This window comes from Alosa pseudoharengus, unplaced genomic scaffold (assembly GCF_046254945.1).
Source record: "Alosa pseudoharengus isolate Yale_2024_CS ecotype anadromous, Long Island Sound unplaced genomic scaffold, YU_APseudo_1.1 YU_APseudo_1.1_scf_21, whole genome shotgun sequence".
In the NCBI taxonomy this organism is placed as follows: Eukaryota; Metazoa; Chordata; class Actinopteri; order Clupeiformes; family Clupeidae; genus Alosa; species Alosa pseudoharengus.
In genome coordinates, this window is record NW_027468674.1 from 20,898,782 (window position 1) to 20,912,670 (window position 13,889).

The window sequence follows — 13,889 nt, forward strand, 5'->3', positions numbered from 1 at the left end:
TATTATACCAGACTTTGTGGTACATAAAAGAAAAAAGTAAATGTTGTCATATACTATTATTTGCCTTATTTGTGGGTTGACAAGGTAACTGACTATGACAATAAATGTATGCATAGCAATGACCTATATCCAATTATTAGCCTACTCATTGCGTTGTGTATATGAAATATTTTAAAACGCTGTAGTAGCCTACCTGTAGTCCATGACAAGGCAACGTCGGGATCATGTAACCTCCCCAAGTCATTTAAAACGAAGCTTATTTAGTTTGCTTTCTTGCAACATTGACATGATTAGGCCATGCATTTGATTTAAATGGCCAGGCTGCCAGTCGAAGCAAAAGCCAAATATCCAACAACAGTTGCAGACTCTTGAAATGCCTGCTCGAACCTCAATACCCGAGGGATTTGCGCTTCTATCGGTAAGTTTAATTTGCGTTGCCTTCATTTCGTCTGCCTGCAAATGTAGCCTAGGTTTAACAAGCTGCAAATTCACACTGGGTGCAGCAAAAATCCCAGCTATCCACAAGTTTCTTCGTCCCATGTCTACATAATTAGTCATTTTCGTTGAATAGCTTATTGCGCAATTAGTACACAGCCTGTCCAAATATACATTTAGGGATCATTATTTGTGTAGCCTAAAGTGAGTCAATATTGATTCGCATTGTTTATTATCACATATGAACATCACATTAAATAACCTAGGACTTCAGAGACAGGGCAAACTTCTACCACCATTCCCAAAATGTTATCCCAACCAATGAAATACATTTGCGCTTATAACGAGGTGAAGTGAAGCGCGTTCACGAACAACTTCTTTTCCTCTGAGGGAATGTCCAATCTTCATCAACGACATTCCGTTGTACCTTACGTTGTCTCTGTCTGTAACGTGGAATCTAATAGGCTAATTCTACCTGGTGCCGGAAACGAACACCCATGAAACGCCATTTTCATAAAGATGGCTGCGGTCAATTTCAAACTTTTTTGGCTGAAGTAGCTAGCCTACGGAGCCCGGGAAGGGTCACATTGGTAAATATTTTTAGGTCACGTTGGTAAATATTTTTAGACCGCACTATTGCGTTCCTTCGCAATAGTTTTGCGTTCCCATGAAATACTTTTGCGTTCCCTCGCAATACTTTTTGCATTCCCTCGCAATAACTTTTGAGTTCCCTCGCAATAATTTGTGTTTCCTCACAATAACTCTATGCTGCTGCTTCCTCAGTGAGCCGTGCCACATCCTACGGAGCCCCCCTGGGGACAGGGTGGGCAATATTTTTAGACCGCACTTTTGCGTTCCCACGCAATACTTTTTGCGTTCCCTCGCAATACTTTTGCGTTCCCACACAATACTTTTGCGTTCCCTCACAATAGTTTTTGCGTTCCCATGCAATACTTTTGCGTTCCCTCGCAATAGTTTTTGCGTTCCCACGCAATACTTTTGCGTTCCCTCGCAATAGTTTTTGCGTTCCCTCGCAATAGTTTGGAGTGGTCTATTGCAGGGCTCTGTATTCCCAGTCTGGCGTAGGAGACACACAGGTCCATTGGTTCGCACATCATGGATAACCTCAACTTGATTAAGTTTTACTTTAACATGGGGCTCACATACAAAAATATGCTGGAGGCTTTGGCGGTGAGACACAATGTGGTTATGTGCTTGAAGACTCTGAAGCGTATTTTAAAGAAAAACGGTCTGTTTCGGCGGAGATATGATGCACTAGAAGATGCCGTGCGCTTTATCCGGGACGAACTCCGAGGCTCTGGAGGCCTGCATGGCTACAGAGTTATGCACGCCAGATGTGTCGAAAAGGGCATGTCCATCCGGAAGGAGGATGTTCGGATGATATTGTCGACACTGGATCCAGAGAGTACAGAACTCAGGAGACGCCGGAGACTGTCTCGAAGGGCTTACTTTGCCAAGGGACCAAATTTTATTTGGCATGTAGACTCCTACGACAAGTTGAAGCCCTTTGGTATCTGTATCAACGGGGCTATTGATGGGTTTTCTAGACGAATGCTATGGTTGAATGCGTACAACACTAGTAGTGACCCTAAGGTTGTTGGTGGGTACTACTTAGAGACGGCCCAGGAGCTTGGGGGATGTCCACGCATTGTCAGGACCGACATGGGGACAGAAAACAGCTCCATCCGTGATATGCAGCGCTACTTTCGCCGTAATGACACAGATGCTCATGGAGGTGAGCGAAGCTTCATATATGGGAAAAGCACAAGTAATCAAAGGATCGAGAGCTGGTGGGGCTTCCTTCGCAAACAGTGCGTGGACTTCTGGCTGGAACACTTTCACCGTTTAAAAGACGAGGGGGATTTCGTGGGCGATTTCCTGGACAAGAACCTAATGTTGTTTTGCTTTCTGGCCTTAATACAGGTAAGTTAAACGTTTTCTATTAACCTACTTTCATTTCAGCCATAGCCTGCCAGACAGAACCTTGCTTAACCTCGCTCACCTCCATTACATGAGCATCCGTGTGAAGTGTAACTTTCTTCTAAGACTCAGGTCACAGGTAAGTATACTTTGTAGGCTACTAATTTTTCAAGTAACAGGTACAGTAAACCAAGTGAATTCAGGTAAGTGAGCACATTTTCAGGTAACAGGTAAGGTCACAGGTAGGTATCAGGTAGGTGAACTCATTTTTTCAAGTAACAGGTACAGTAAACCAGGTGGATTCAGGTAAGTGAACACATTTTCAGGTAATAGGTAAGTGATTATATTTCTCTTTTGTTTTCTTTTTTTAAGTAACAAGTTCAGTAAACCAAGGGGATTTAGGTAAGTGAACAGAACACATTTTCAGGTAACAGGTAAGTGATTACATTTCTTTCTTTTCTTTTTAATTTTAGGGCAGCAATCCGCCCACACCCTTTACATTACAGGTCGAGAGTTGGCTTTGATCTGGAGATACGTCCAGACCTTGTCATGTAACCAGGCTGCTGTTGGTCTGTGGGTCGCAGGTGGTTGGCAGGTGCAGGGTGTGGGGGCTGTGTTGTTGTGCGTGTTGCATATCTGTATGCTGTGTGTCCCTTGTGTCTGGGGCGTCTCTGCTGTCACGGAGGTGCCAGCGGTTTCGCCGCAGAGTCTGTCTGTCTCCTGTCTGTTTTGTTACCGCTGCGGGTCTCCATGATCCATACTTAGTTGGGGTTTCAACTTGTCATATATCTATGTACATTACATTGTAATGGCTAGAGTAGCCTACAGACAGTGGTCTGAGGAAGTTTGGAAAATATTCAGTTGCTTAAAATGTGTTTGATCTATTTTTCCACCTCTGCAGGATGAACTGGACTGCACCAAAAATACCTGGAACAACCACCTGATTCGTCCTTCAAAGAATGTGCATGTTCCCCATGGTCGACCTGATGCTATGTACACCATTCCAGAGTTATATGGCACAGAGGACCATTTGTGCCCCGTGGAAGAGGAGGATCTGGCCAGGTGTGAGGAGTTTTGCACCCATCGCCGTGCCATTGCCTGTAACGATGATCTGTTCACCCTCTGTACCAGCATAATGGCAGAAAGAAACTTACAGGTTCCTGTGGATGCATACATGGCCATTGAGCTCTACCTTTCACTGAGATCAGAGCTCACCAGGTTCTTCAATCTTGATAGAGTTGCTTTTGGACATGACACATAGACTGCAGCTACTCCCAAAAAGATGTGGTCCCATATGTGCAAACACTACACTAACTTAACTACATTTCACAATACAACACAGTGTTCTGCATTGTTTATTTGCAGAGCTGCATGCACGTTGTCATGCAATCAGGAGGTATGCTGTACTTCATTTTTTCTAAAATTATTTTACATTTACATTACGTTTACATCTGTGTTTTTTTTTTTTTTCAAAACCATAATTTGGAACATTGTAGTGCTTGAAAAGGTGTGTTGTCAAGCAGTGCTCCCCTACAATACATACAAAATATTGCCTGGAATTAAAATGTATGTCTTGGCATAACATTTGTCATTTGTTTTTTCAACAACCTTTGTTGCAATGCACAATTTGATTTTACTATACAAATCCATGACAGCCCTCTACTGTACATCTATGAAGGAATACAGAATGAATGTGCATACTGCAGCAAAAGTGAAAAATGTTCCCAGTTTATTGAACTGATCAATGCACATGGAACAAAGTGCAAACAGCATTATAAAACCAGCCCTTCAGTAAAAGTTAATACTTGCTAGGACACAACAGATCTCATTCAAGTAGTTAAAACTGTTGGAGTTAACTCATTAACATCTTAATGCATGAGCCTTAATGCAAGAGTCATCACGCAATGCAGAAACAGGAAATAATATTTTCTGAACAGTATGACATTCCTCAGTGGGGAAAAAAACAAACCAACAAGCACACAAGTCCCTGTCATTAACAAACTGCATGGTAAGCTTACATCAGTCTCTAGAAAATGTAAAAAAATACAGGATATAACCTATGAACAAAACACAATTTATCAAATCATACCTAGATGTAATCCATTACCCAAACAGAGCTGGCAAGTATGTTATTAAAATCACAGCGCAGCTCTGGATAGTTGTGGTAACCTACAGGTAGTTTTAAAATGCAGCCACATGTGTGGGATTGAGGTCGTCTTTGAAATTCTGAGGTCTCAATGAACTCAACAGTGATTTTTTTCCCAATCAAATTGGATCCAGTGCAGAAGCGGAGGAAAAGCTGAAGGTTGTGCGTATCCATATCTCCTATGTATCTCTTCAGGTATCTGGCAACTGTTGTTTGTAGAGGAGACATATTGTGCGGGAACATCAGAAGCTCCTTCACAGCTTTGGCAGTAGGTATTTTCTGACATAAAACACCATGCAGAACATCAGGTGGCATAGATGTTGCAAAGTGTTGCAAAATCGGACGCCAACTCTCTATGATAAACAATGGTGCCTGAAGGAGAGCCTTGTGTCCCAATTGTGACAGCAGTGGTATGAGATTCTCTTCATTTGGCATTTGCAGGCAATCATGTATCTCAAGAGCATCAAATAGATCATCCTTCTCCACAGAGTTAAAATCTTCCAAAGCCTTAAGAAGAACTTGTCTTTCGTTATCTGAGACATACTGTAAGAACGAGTCCTTCAAGCTGCTGGTGTTTGTACCATATAAAGCCATTTCAAGAAATGGAGGTGCCAGTTTAACTGGAAAGTAGCGTGCAAATTTCCAACCAACTACTAAAATTCTGGCAACTGCCTGCCATTCCTCAAACTGGTAATCGTGCCTAATAAATGGGACTTTAACGTCCCCTCCCAAGGTGCACCTCTCATAAAAATCTGTCCAAAACTCTGTTAGGCAATCTCTTGTAACACCACTACCCTCTCCTTCCTCCAGTGCTCCATTTGGAAGGCGCATCTTGATGGAGACATCCATATTTAAAATATCTGGGTTTTTGAAGGCTTGAATCAGATCACTGAGACAATGTCCTCTTCTAATAGTTAGTGTAATTGGTTCATCTGTTGTTTGCCCATCCAGTGTATCTGGAACATCTAGATAGATGGATAGTGATGTGGATAGAGGGAGAGAGAGAGATAAAGAGAGATAATCTTTATTGTCCACACTCATTACTCAAAAGATCACACACACACACACACACCCCACCCACATGCACATAGCAACCACCAACTTTTTATTTAAGCTACCCTTTTGCACAGCACGTACAGCTATTGGCACCCTTGGAGTGGACCATGAAGTGGAACTTAAAAAATAAACGTTTATGAATATTGTCAAATGATAATCCAGAATAATCAAGCTGTTGTTCACCTGGTATCGATGGTGGATGAATAATCTCTGGAGTGAATTGAGCATTCCCGAATCCATGCAACACCTGGTTGCCTTCATCAGCGGTGGGTGGTTGAATGTTTGAAATTGCTGCACTCTCCTGCAAAAGGAACATTTTTATAACACAGAAATATTAATTACTTAACTACATAACAAAACAATATACTTTCCCATTTTAATGACTTTGATGAGTAAGAATTACACTCCAGACTTACCAATAAGGGTACAGGTGTCTGTTGAGAGTTGCCTAATCTGTGCATGTCCTGGTCAATCCTTGAGTTTGGCTGTGGATCATCCAAACTTGGTTGTGTGTTGCTCTGATCAGCTGAGTGTGGCTGAGTATTTGACATCACTGCAATCTCCTACAAGAGAAACATTTTCATAAGTTGGAAAGGTTAATTACTGAACCACATACATCAACAGCTTACTAGTCATTATTACACGCCTCTTCATAATGCTGCAGAATGCTCCATTCACTGGAATGGGCCTTCCCAACATTCGGCGGTCTGCTAATTCTGAATAACAGACCGTTGCTAAGTATAACAGACCGCTGTCAAGGAAAATGGGCTTTGTGCTTCTATTTCACGTCTTTCATATTACTGCGCAAGTAGTCCGGCCACTTATTACTTTATAATACTCTGTTGCTAAGCTACGCGAGTTGACCTGCAGATACTTTGTAACGGACAAACTTCCAAAACATCCGGCACAATGGATGAGTTTAATATTAGTTTTAATATTCTTGGAGATTACCCAGATTTCGATTCTTGGATGAAGGCTGAGTTGTCTTTCACAAGAAAAGAAAAAGAAAAGAAAACGACACAGAGGAAGGCAAAGAAGCGAAACGACACAAACATCTGGACGACAGAGACATAGACAGAATTGAAGAGAACCGACATGAAATCAATACAAAACGGACCACGGTATGGGCCATGTCAATTTGCAATGGAAATTACATTACATTACATTACATTTGGCTGACGCATTTTTAGCCAAAGCGACTAACAACATGGTAAACAGTTTAAGTTTTAGAGCAATTCTCAACAATATTAGGACAATTTAAAAAACATTAGAGTACAGTAAGAATAAGTGCATCAGTGAGTGCTGTTTTTAACAGTTACGTGTCAGTTTAAGACGGCTGGTGAGTGCTAGGATCAGCAAGACTTGTTGTAAGTGTTGCTATGAGAGGAGATGTTCTCTAAAGAGCTGGGTCTTCAGGAGTTTTTTGAAAATGGAGAGGGATGTCCCTGCCCTTGTAGGAACTGGCAGTGTGTTCCACCAGCGAGGAACAACAGATGAGAAAAGTTTGGATTGGCCTGAGCCAATTTAATTAGAAATGCTAATGACCTGGTACTGAGTAGAGTACAGTAGGTACTCTGTATGGAAAAGTGCCACTAAAACAGCTCAGAACTTACCCGCATGACTGGAAGCGTTTCATCAGCATCATTGGAAATCTCTTGTCCTCTCCATTCACTTTGCAAGACGAAAACTTCATTTTCATTGGGGTCCAGTAACATTGCAGGGACTTCAAAGCTGTAGGAAATGTTATGGACCTGGTAGGAGGGCATGGCTGGTAGTCCTTCTGTGTCAGCAATGGAATGGACTGGACTTGCATCATGATGAAGTTGCACTGGACTTGAGAAACGTAGGCTTACATCTGGTGTGGAGGACTGTGGAGAGCTTTCAGCTTCATCTTCTTTATCTGCCTCAGGATCATGCATAGGATTTGGACCTTTGACCTGAAATGACCGCAACTTTGGTTTATTTTCTAGTTTTGGTTTATATTACCATTGCCACAATGTGATACAATATTCTAATAAAGGCTGCATGAATATTTCCCATTGCTAAGAAATCTAAAGAAGTATCACAGTACACATTATTTATTTGTGTCCGAAATGTTTACAAACGGCTGATTAACATAAATCATTAAAAAAACGGATTTATTAATACATACCTGTTCATGGTTCTCAGTGGCTGAAGTGTCAGACTCTGTGATTGAATGTACAAATGGTCTTGTACACAGGTAAAGTCTAACCATTTTCAGCTTTGACTGCTCATAAAGGTCTGCGATAGTACTAGTTGTGGCCACAGGCTGTTTCTTGAAATCACATATCTCATATGTAAAGTCCTCAATAGGTCCTTTAGGTGACTTGCCCTCTGGGAAGAACAGATTCTTTGCCATCACCATCATCTGTTTCACTGAGGTACTTTTCTCCAGCACCAGATGCCTTGTTCCTCCACCATTCTTAGACCTCACTTGATGAAAGCAATGATTCTGATAATGTAGCCAACCTACTTCAATCCTCCGTTTGCTTCTTATGGCATTTGTGTTCTTGTGTCTTGCCATCAGGTCATCCTTTGGCTCTGAGGAAGATTTGGCAGCAGATCCTTTTCTTTTACAAATCCTTCCCTCTGCAATCTTTTGACGGAGCCTTTGAATGCTTGTGGTTGTAGGCCCATCAGTTTCCTTTATGCGACAAAATGACCGGACCGCCAGGCGGCTGCCATAAGAGGGGATGTATTTGGCCATCTCTTCATCGGTCATAACATTTAAGACAGCTCTGTCAATCTGCAATAACAAACAAAGTTATTGTTTAGCACCCACACTCACCCACCCACCCACACCACGCGCAGACATACAAAATGTGTTAGCCTAATCATTTTCAGAAAAGGCAGTGTAGAAGATTTGGGTGGTCTAGATTAATCTAGGCACAGTTGCAATGTAAATTTTTTTGACATGGTTAATACAAACTCCTACTAATTTCAGTGTGTATTCAACATGCTGTAGACAACAAGTTATTACTCCAGTTAAGATCTGTGAAATTATCAACATAATCTACATACTTCGTCCATTTTCATTCTCTGCAGGTTGTCCTCACTGACATTCCTTGATATTAGGAAAGACTCAAGATCCTGGTCCATGTCTAGACAAGATGAAACACAGAATAAAATACGTTAACTTACAGCTATGGCTCTAAAATGGTTGACAAGAATCTCTGACAAATTCTGTTTGACGCTATTAACATGGGAATGTGTTACACACATAGACGCTTTGTTTTGAACAGTCAAGTTGCGTCCCACAACCATGATTAGCTAACAAAATTCCCGTCTGGTACGTTCAGGTGCTGTCATATGTTGAACTGTAGCCTACGATACGATACTAGCTTTGTGATGTTAGGGTTAGCAATTAGCTATTATGCTAGCGGAGCTGTTACAGTACCTGAGCTTAAGTAGCCAGTCGACGGTATAAACACGAAAAAGTAAAAGAAAACATGAACGTACATAAGGCACACTGAAGTTGCTACTTACCATCACTGTTGTATAATAAATTAGCTATATTTCATACAATTCTTACAGCTGTGCAAGCTGTGGCAATTTAGCTACTCCCTCACCTCACAGGAAGATCCCTTTATCTTGTGAATCCTGTTGCCGTCTGCTGAGTGTGTGTGTAGGCTACATTCGGTCTCCCCCCCCCCCCCACCAGATTCCACTCACTATGATATTAGGTTAGTCTACTCATGTGACTGCAGCTGATACAAACCACTAGTGCACAGCAGTACCAACTAAAACTTTAACTTTTAATCTGTAGATAGTGCAGGCACTGAAGCACCTACTTTACATTGTTAGTGGCTTGGTGGTGCTCGCGGCTCAGGGAGGAACGTTCAAGCAGTTCATGCAGTTGTTTAACATAACCAAATCGGCAACGCACACTAAACTTAGTCAAAACGATTTAACTGAAACATCCAAACTTACCTGTTTGTGAGAGCCAGCCTGGACCAGTAGCCTAGCCAAGCCTATGACAGCGCGCCTCTTACGTGAATGGGATCTGCGTACAGAGCCCCCAACATACCAGAGGAAGAAAACGGTTTTCTTAACACCAAAACTATTGCGAGGGAACGCAAAAGTATTGCGTGGGAACGCAAAAACTATTGCGAGGGAACGCAAAAACTATTGTGAGGGAACGCAAAAGTATTGCGTGGGAACGCAAAAGTATTGCGAGGGAACGCAAAAAGTATTGCGTGGGAACGCAAAAGTGCAGTCTAAAAATATTGCCCACCCTGTCCCCAGGGGGGCTCCGTAACATCCCATGTCGAATTGGACAAACGATACTTTAAAATCCTCACTTTAATGTTACTGTGTGAGGCTGGCAACTATAGTTATGCCAGTTCATAAGGAGCCTCACAGCTGTGCAAGTTGCAGCAACTATTTCTCCTCTCACGGATCCCGTTCTCTCGTGAATCCATGTTGCCGTCTGCTGTGTGTGTGTGTGTGTGTGTGCATTGAGTTAGCCTACCCTCTCCCCCCACTAGATCCCACTCACTCACTGTGCGCTCTGATATGACACTGACCATGAACTAACGTGCTGACAGCGCTGCGTGAATGGGGACTGAAATGTATGGAGCCCAAGTTGAAACTGCAAAGCAACAGAACAAAAATGATCCTGAGGAACTCAAAAAGGTATTGCGAGGGAACGCAAAAGTTGTTGCGAGGGAACGCAAAAGTATTGCGAGGGAACGCAAAAACTATTGTGAGGGAACGCAAAAGTATTGCGAGGGAACGCAAAAAGTATTGCGTGGGAACGCAAAAGTGCGGTCTAAAAATATTGCCCACCCTGTCCCCAGGGGGGCTCCGTACTAGCCTAGCATGGGCCATTGAAATGAATGGGGGCGGGACTTAGTCACTCTCTCCAGTTATATATAATACCTCCATGGTTGCTACCATAGACCGTGGTAGCCTACAATACAACCGCTGTGTGCAGGGCCGCGTTTGTGCATCGGGCAAAGGGGCTGCTGCCCCGGGCCCCGGCCACTAGGGGGCCCCGGCGCGGGACATTTAAAAAAGAAAACAAATGTCTTATCGTCACGTCTTTCCCTTTATCAATGCATGCTATCACAGACAACAATGGCTTCGCATGAGACAATTAGGAAATATGAAAGCGGAGCTTGAAAAAAGAGAGAGCGGCAGTCAGACGTTCTCAGTAAGGCGCGCCAAAACCACGGCCGTTGTTCCAGTTTAGATGGTGAGCAGGTTAACTTGTGATATTTGCATAAAATCCGTGAATATTCAACTAGACCCTGCCTACTTGTTAACAACGCTTTGCTCTGCCTCCACCCTTCCAGTGCTGGAGATTCACATTTTCACAAGCCTACAGTGCGTGACAGAATATGAAGCAAGATCTTGCCGAAAACATGCGGGAATCGCTATGTATAATGCATGTCTGCTTAAGCATCCACACAAAATGTTGTGCAAACAGGAAATGTGTCAAAGTAAATCAGCGAAGGTTTTGTTGGGTTTCGAACATGAGTCTCACTGAGGCAAAATGTTCTAAGCAGTAAGCACTATCACCACTACGCTACAGAGAGCAACGCTTGTTATTAGTCTATTAGACTAGTCTACTAGCTTACTAGCTATTCTGATGTCCATGTAAACTGGTGATAGCCTATAACATGAGCAAACACAGCGAATGCATGCCTTGAATAATGCAGATTAATTTTGCCTCAGTAATTTTGCATCACAAACAGTAACAAATGACCCCATCAGAGTTGCTCGTTTTTTGTGCAGAAAGCAAAAATTATGAAGATCACTTAGGCCTCGAACTGCTCACTAAAATAGCAAGCTAGCAGCAATAGTCCACCCTGCTAACCAATTGCACCACTGGTTATTTTGTATCTATGCAATAGCATGGTGTTCCTATTAAATGAATGTAGATCTATGTTGTCTTGTGACAGCTTATTTGTCAATCGATCAAGATATTCATTATAGCAAACATCTAGGCTAAGTGAATGTTTTGCAACAGGCTGCTGAACGAGCAGTAAGTAGGCTAAACTATTTTCTAATTTAGAAAATTAGAAAGATTAGAGAATTAGAAAGATAAACCTATTTTGTTGTTTTGAGGCTTGCATATGCCCATGTTAAATTGTGATGGCACCAGTTAACATGGGTGTATATTTCTCACTTATGTTAACCTGTGTTAACTTTGACTAACAGTTCAATATATATATAAAAATCTGGCATCGATTTCAGCGGCTCGTGTAGTGGTATAAACGATGTAGAAGCTAATCCAATCAACTTTCTAGTCCATGCGTGGTTCGAATCCCAGCTAGATCGCTAGTTTTATTTTTTTCCATTCATTCAGTATGTGTCATATTTGTGGATAATGCTTAAACGGACATGTATTATGCATACACTGGTGATGTTTTCAGCTATATCCGTTATATTGTCTCACTTGCAAACACTTTGTGAAAATGTAGCATAATATAAACCTGCACTATCGGAGGCAGAGCAGATTAAGAAGTAGGCAGGGTCTTGTTGAATATTCACTGATTTTATGCAAATATCACCAGTTAAACTGCTCACCATCTAAACTGGAACACCGTACCCAAGTACGCACTGTGCGTATCATCAGGCTACTCGAGAGAGAATTGCCCCTGTGTGTGTGTTCACACCAAATAGGCCTAGGCTATCATAACTTCCCAACTCTGCACAGTATTCCATTAACTGCATGACAGTAGGCTATTTACAATTTTCTGTAAAGTAAGTTTGTAAACACGTTATCAAAATCAACTTAATGCAGAACTATGCACGCGCGCACCTTCCCAGATAGCACATTAATTTTGGCCCAAAACTGGCTTGGCATTTTGGCAGAGTTTTGGAGGGATGTACGGCCCATATATGGCCCAAATTAGGCAAGCCAGAATCAAAACAAAAGGAGGCCAAAACTCACCCAAAACCAATTGTGGCATTCCAAAATATGGCCATAACCATCCCAAAGAGAGCCCAAAATCCCCAAAATCCAGCCAAAAAGTAGCCAAAACTGACCCAAATTGAGGCCATAAGTATGCCAAATGATTGCATCTAGTTTTGTTTGAGCAGGAGAGCCTACATACGCATGCTACAGAAGTTGTCGGCTAGCTTGTTGTTTTCTATTACTATCTATGCTGGTTATCAGCACACAATGTTATAAGCTAATTCATTAACTCGAGACTCATCATGGATATACCACGTTTTTTAAACAACGAAAACAGAAAGGATGGAGACAGCAACGCGAGAGGAGTTATTTCAAATGGGCAAGCCACAAGCACAAGGTAGGCAAGATTATTGTGCTTGTCAAAATGGCTAGCATTACCGCTGTTTAAAGCCATACGTGAACGTAGCCTTCGCTAGAACAAAACTAAAGGTAACTTCCTTTATAGGGCTATACAAAGTTGTCCAAATAAATAGGTCGTTGTTAGGCGTTGTTGTTGTAAAGATATTGCACGTGGATGTCATTAGCCTATGTAGACTACTTTTTAACTGATATTTTAACAAATATTATCAAAGCGTTGAAAGTTAGGTGGGTGTGTGCATACCATCGCATTCATTTCTGCAGGCGCCTTGTCCACTTTTTTCAAAACGAGGATCAAAATAGTGATAAGTCCACGTCCACCCCTGTCCCTGACAACGTTACCGTTATCGGCTCCAACACCCCCCTTGTTTGTATTTGATGTGGCTGGGCTGTGTGTGCGCTAGACTGCGTGTTTCAATGTATTTGACGTCGTGGCTGGCTAGGGCTGTGTGTTAACAATGTATCATGATGTGGCTGTGTGCGTACGCGCCAAACTCTAGGCTACAATGTTTCATGAGTTCAGAGTTCGGGAGTTGCACATTTTAGGCTGACCTGGTTACCACTGGCATTTTTTTTTCAAGCCTTAGTTTAAGTAATTCATTAATGGTAATAATATAATATTTCATGGTTGATTTTTTTGTGCATTGCCCCATGTTTGTAGGCTACTTGTTTTTTGTATGTTGGTACAATTGTATGTTGGTTAACAGTTCCACAATATAAATGCAAATTTCATTTCTACATTATCTGTCATAATTTAATTGCCTCTCTCTCTCTCTGTCTTATGTATATTGATAATAATAGTAATATTATTTACATACCCCGGGCCCCAGATGACCTTAACCTGGCCCTGGCTGTGTGTGTGTTCGCTTGTCAGTGTGTGTGTCTGGGTGTGTTCGCTTGTGAGACTGTGTTGTGTGAGTGTGTGTGAGGAGGTAATGGGGTGTTTATGTGTGTGTGTGCCTGGGTGTGTGCATGTCTGTTTGTGTGTGTGTTTATGTGTGTGTGTGC

At 42.0% G+C, this 13,889-nt stretch overlaps 3 protein-coding genes across 3 annotated transcripts; 1 reads left to right on the forward strand and 2 right to left on the reverse strand.

Moving 5' to 3' along the window:
• The first annotated feature begins 1,242 nt into the window (after window positions 1–1,242).
• LOC143138480 (uncharacterized) lies at window positions 1,243–3,934 on the forward strand. Its single transcript, XM_076298934.1, has 2 exons — window positions 1,243–2,379; window positions 3,278–3,934. The coding sequence occupies exons 1-2, from the start codon at window positions 1,552–1,554 to the stop codon at window positions 3,635–3,637; spliced, it is 1,188 nt and encodes a 395-aa protein (XP_076155049.1). The 5' UTR covers window positions 1,243–1,551; the 3' UTR covers window positions 3,638–3,934.
• Window positions 3,935–4,163: 229 nt separating this feature from the next.
• On the reverse strand, window positions 4,164–6,136 carry LOC143138482 (uncharacterized). The gene is made up of 3 exons (XM_076298935.1): window positions 5,995–6,136; window positions 5,762–5,879; window positions 4,164–5,487 (listed from the first exon to the last, which is right to left on the reverse strand). The coding sequence occupies exons 1-3, from the start codon at window positions 6,127–6,129 to the stop codon at window positions 4,466–4,468; spliced, it is 1,275 nt and encodes a 424-aa protein (XP_076155050.1). The 5' UTR covers window positions 6,130–6,136; the 3' UTR covers window positions 4,164–4,465.
• A 389-nt stretch (window positions 6,137–6,525) lies between these two features.
• On the reverse strand, window positions 6,526–8,698 carry LOC143138252 (uncharacterized). The gene is made up of 4 exons (XM_076298751.1): window positions 8,621–8,698; window positions 7,731–8,345; window positions 7,192–7,515; window positions 6,526–6,633 (listed from the first exon to the last, which is right to left on the reverse strand). Exons 1-4 carry the CDS (start codon window positions 8,696–8,698, stop codon window positions 6,526–6,528), a joined length of 1,125 nt encoding a protein of 374 aa, XP_076154866.1.
• Window positions 8,699–13,889: the final 5,191 nt, after the last annotated feature.

Bases quoted from the DNA above. Each gene is read 5' to 3' on its own strand.
- LOC143138480 (XM_076298934.1), top strand. From the start codon at position 1,552: ATGGATAACCTCAACTTGATTAAGTTTTACTTTAACATGGGGCTCACA. The intron at 2,380-3,277 runs GTAAGTTAAACG...CCACCTCTGCAG, and splicing joins GCTTTCTGGCCTTAATACAG to GATGAACTGGACTGCACCAA.
- LOC143138482 (XM_076298935.1), bottom strand. From the start codon at position 6,129: ATGTCAAATACTCAGCCACACTCAGCTGATCAGAGCAACACACAACCA. The intron at 5,880-5,994 runs GTAAGTCTGGAG...TTCCTTTTGCAG, and splicing joins AGACACCTGTACCCTTATTG to GAGAGTGCAGCAATTTCAAA. The intron at 5,488-5,761 runs GTGAACAACAGC...CCATCTATCTAG, and splicing joins TCATCCACCATCGATACCAG to ATGTTCCAGATACACTGGAT.
- LOC143138252 (XM_076298751.1), bottom strand. From the start codon at position 8,698: ATGGACCAGGATCTTGAGTCTTTCCTAATATCAAGGAATGTCAGTGAG. The intron at 7,516-7,730 runs GTATGTATTAAT...CGGTCATTTCAG, and splicing joins CCACTGAGAACCATGAACAG to GTCAAAGGTCCAAATCCTAT. The intron at 6,634-7,191 runs GTAAGTTCTGAG...TCTGTCGTCCAG, and splicing joins AAACGCTTCCAGTCATGCGG to ATGTTTGTGTCGTTTCGCTT.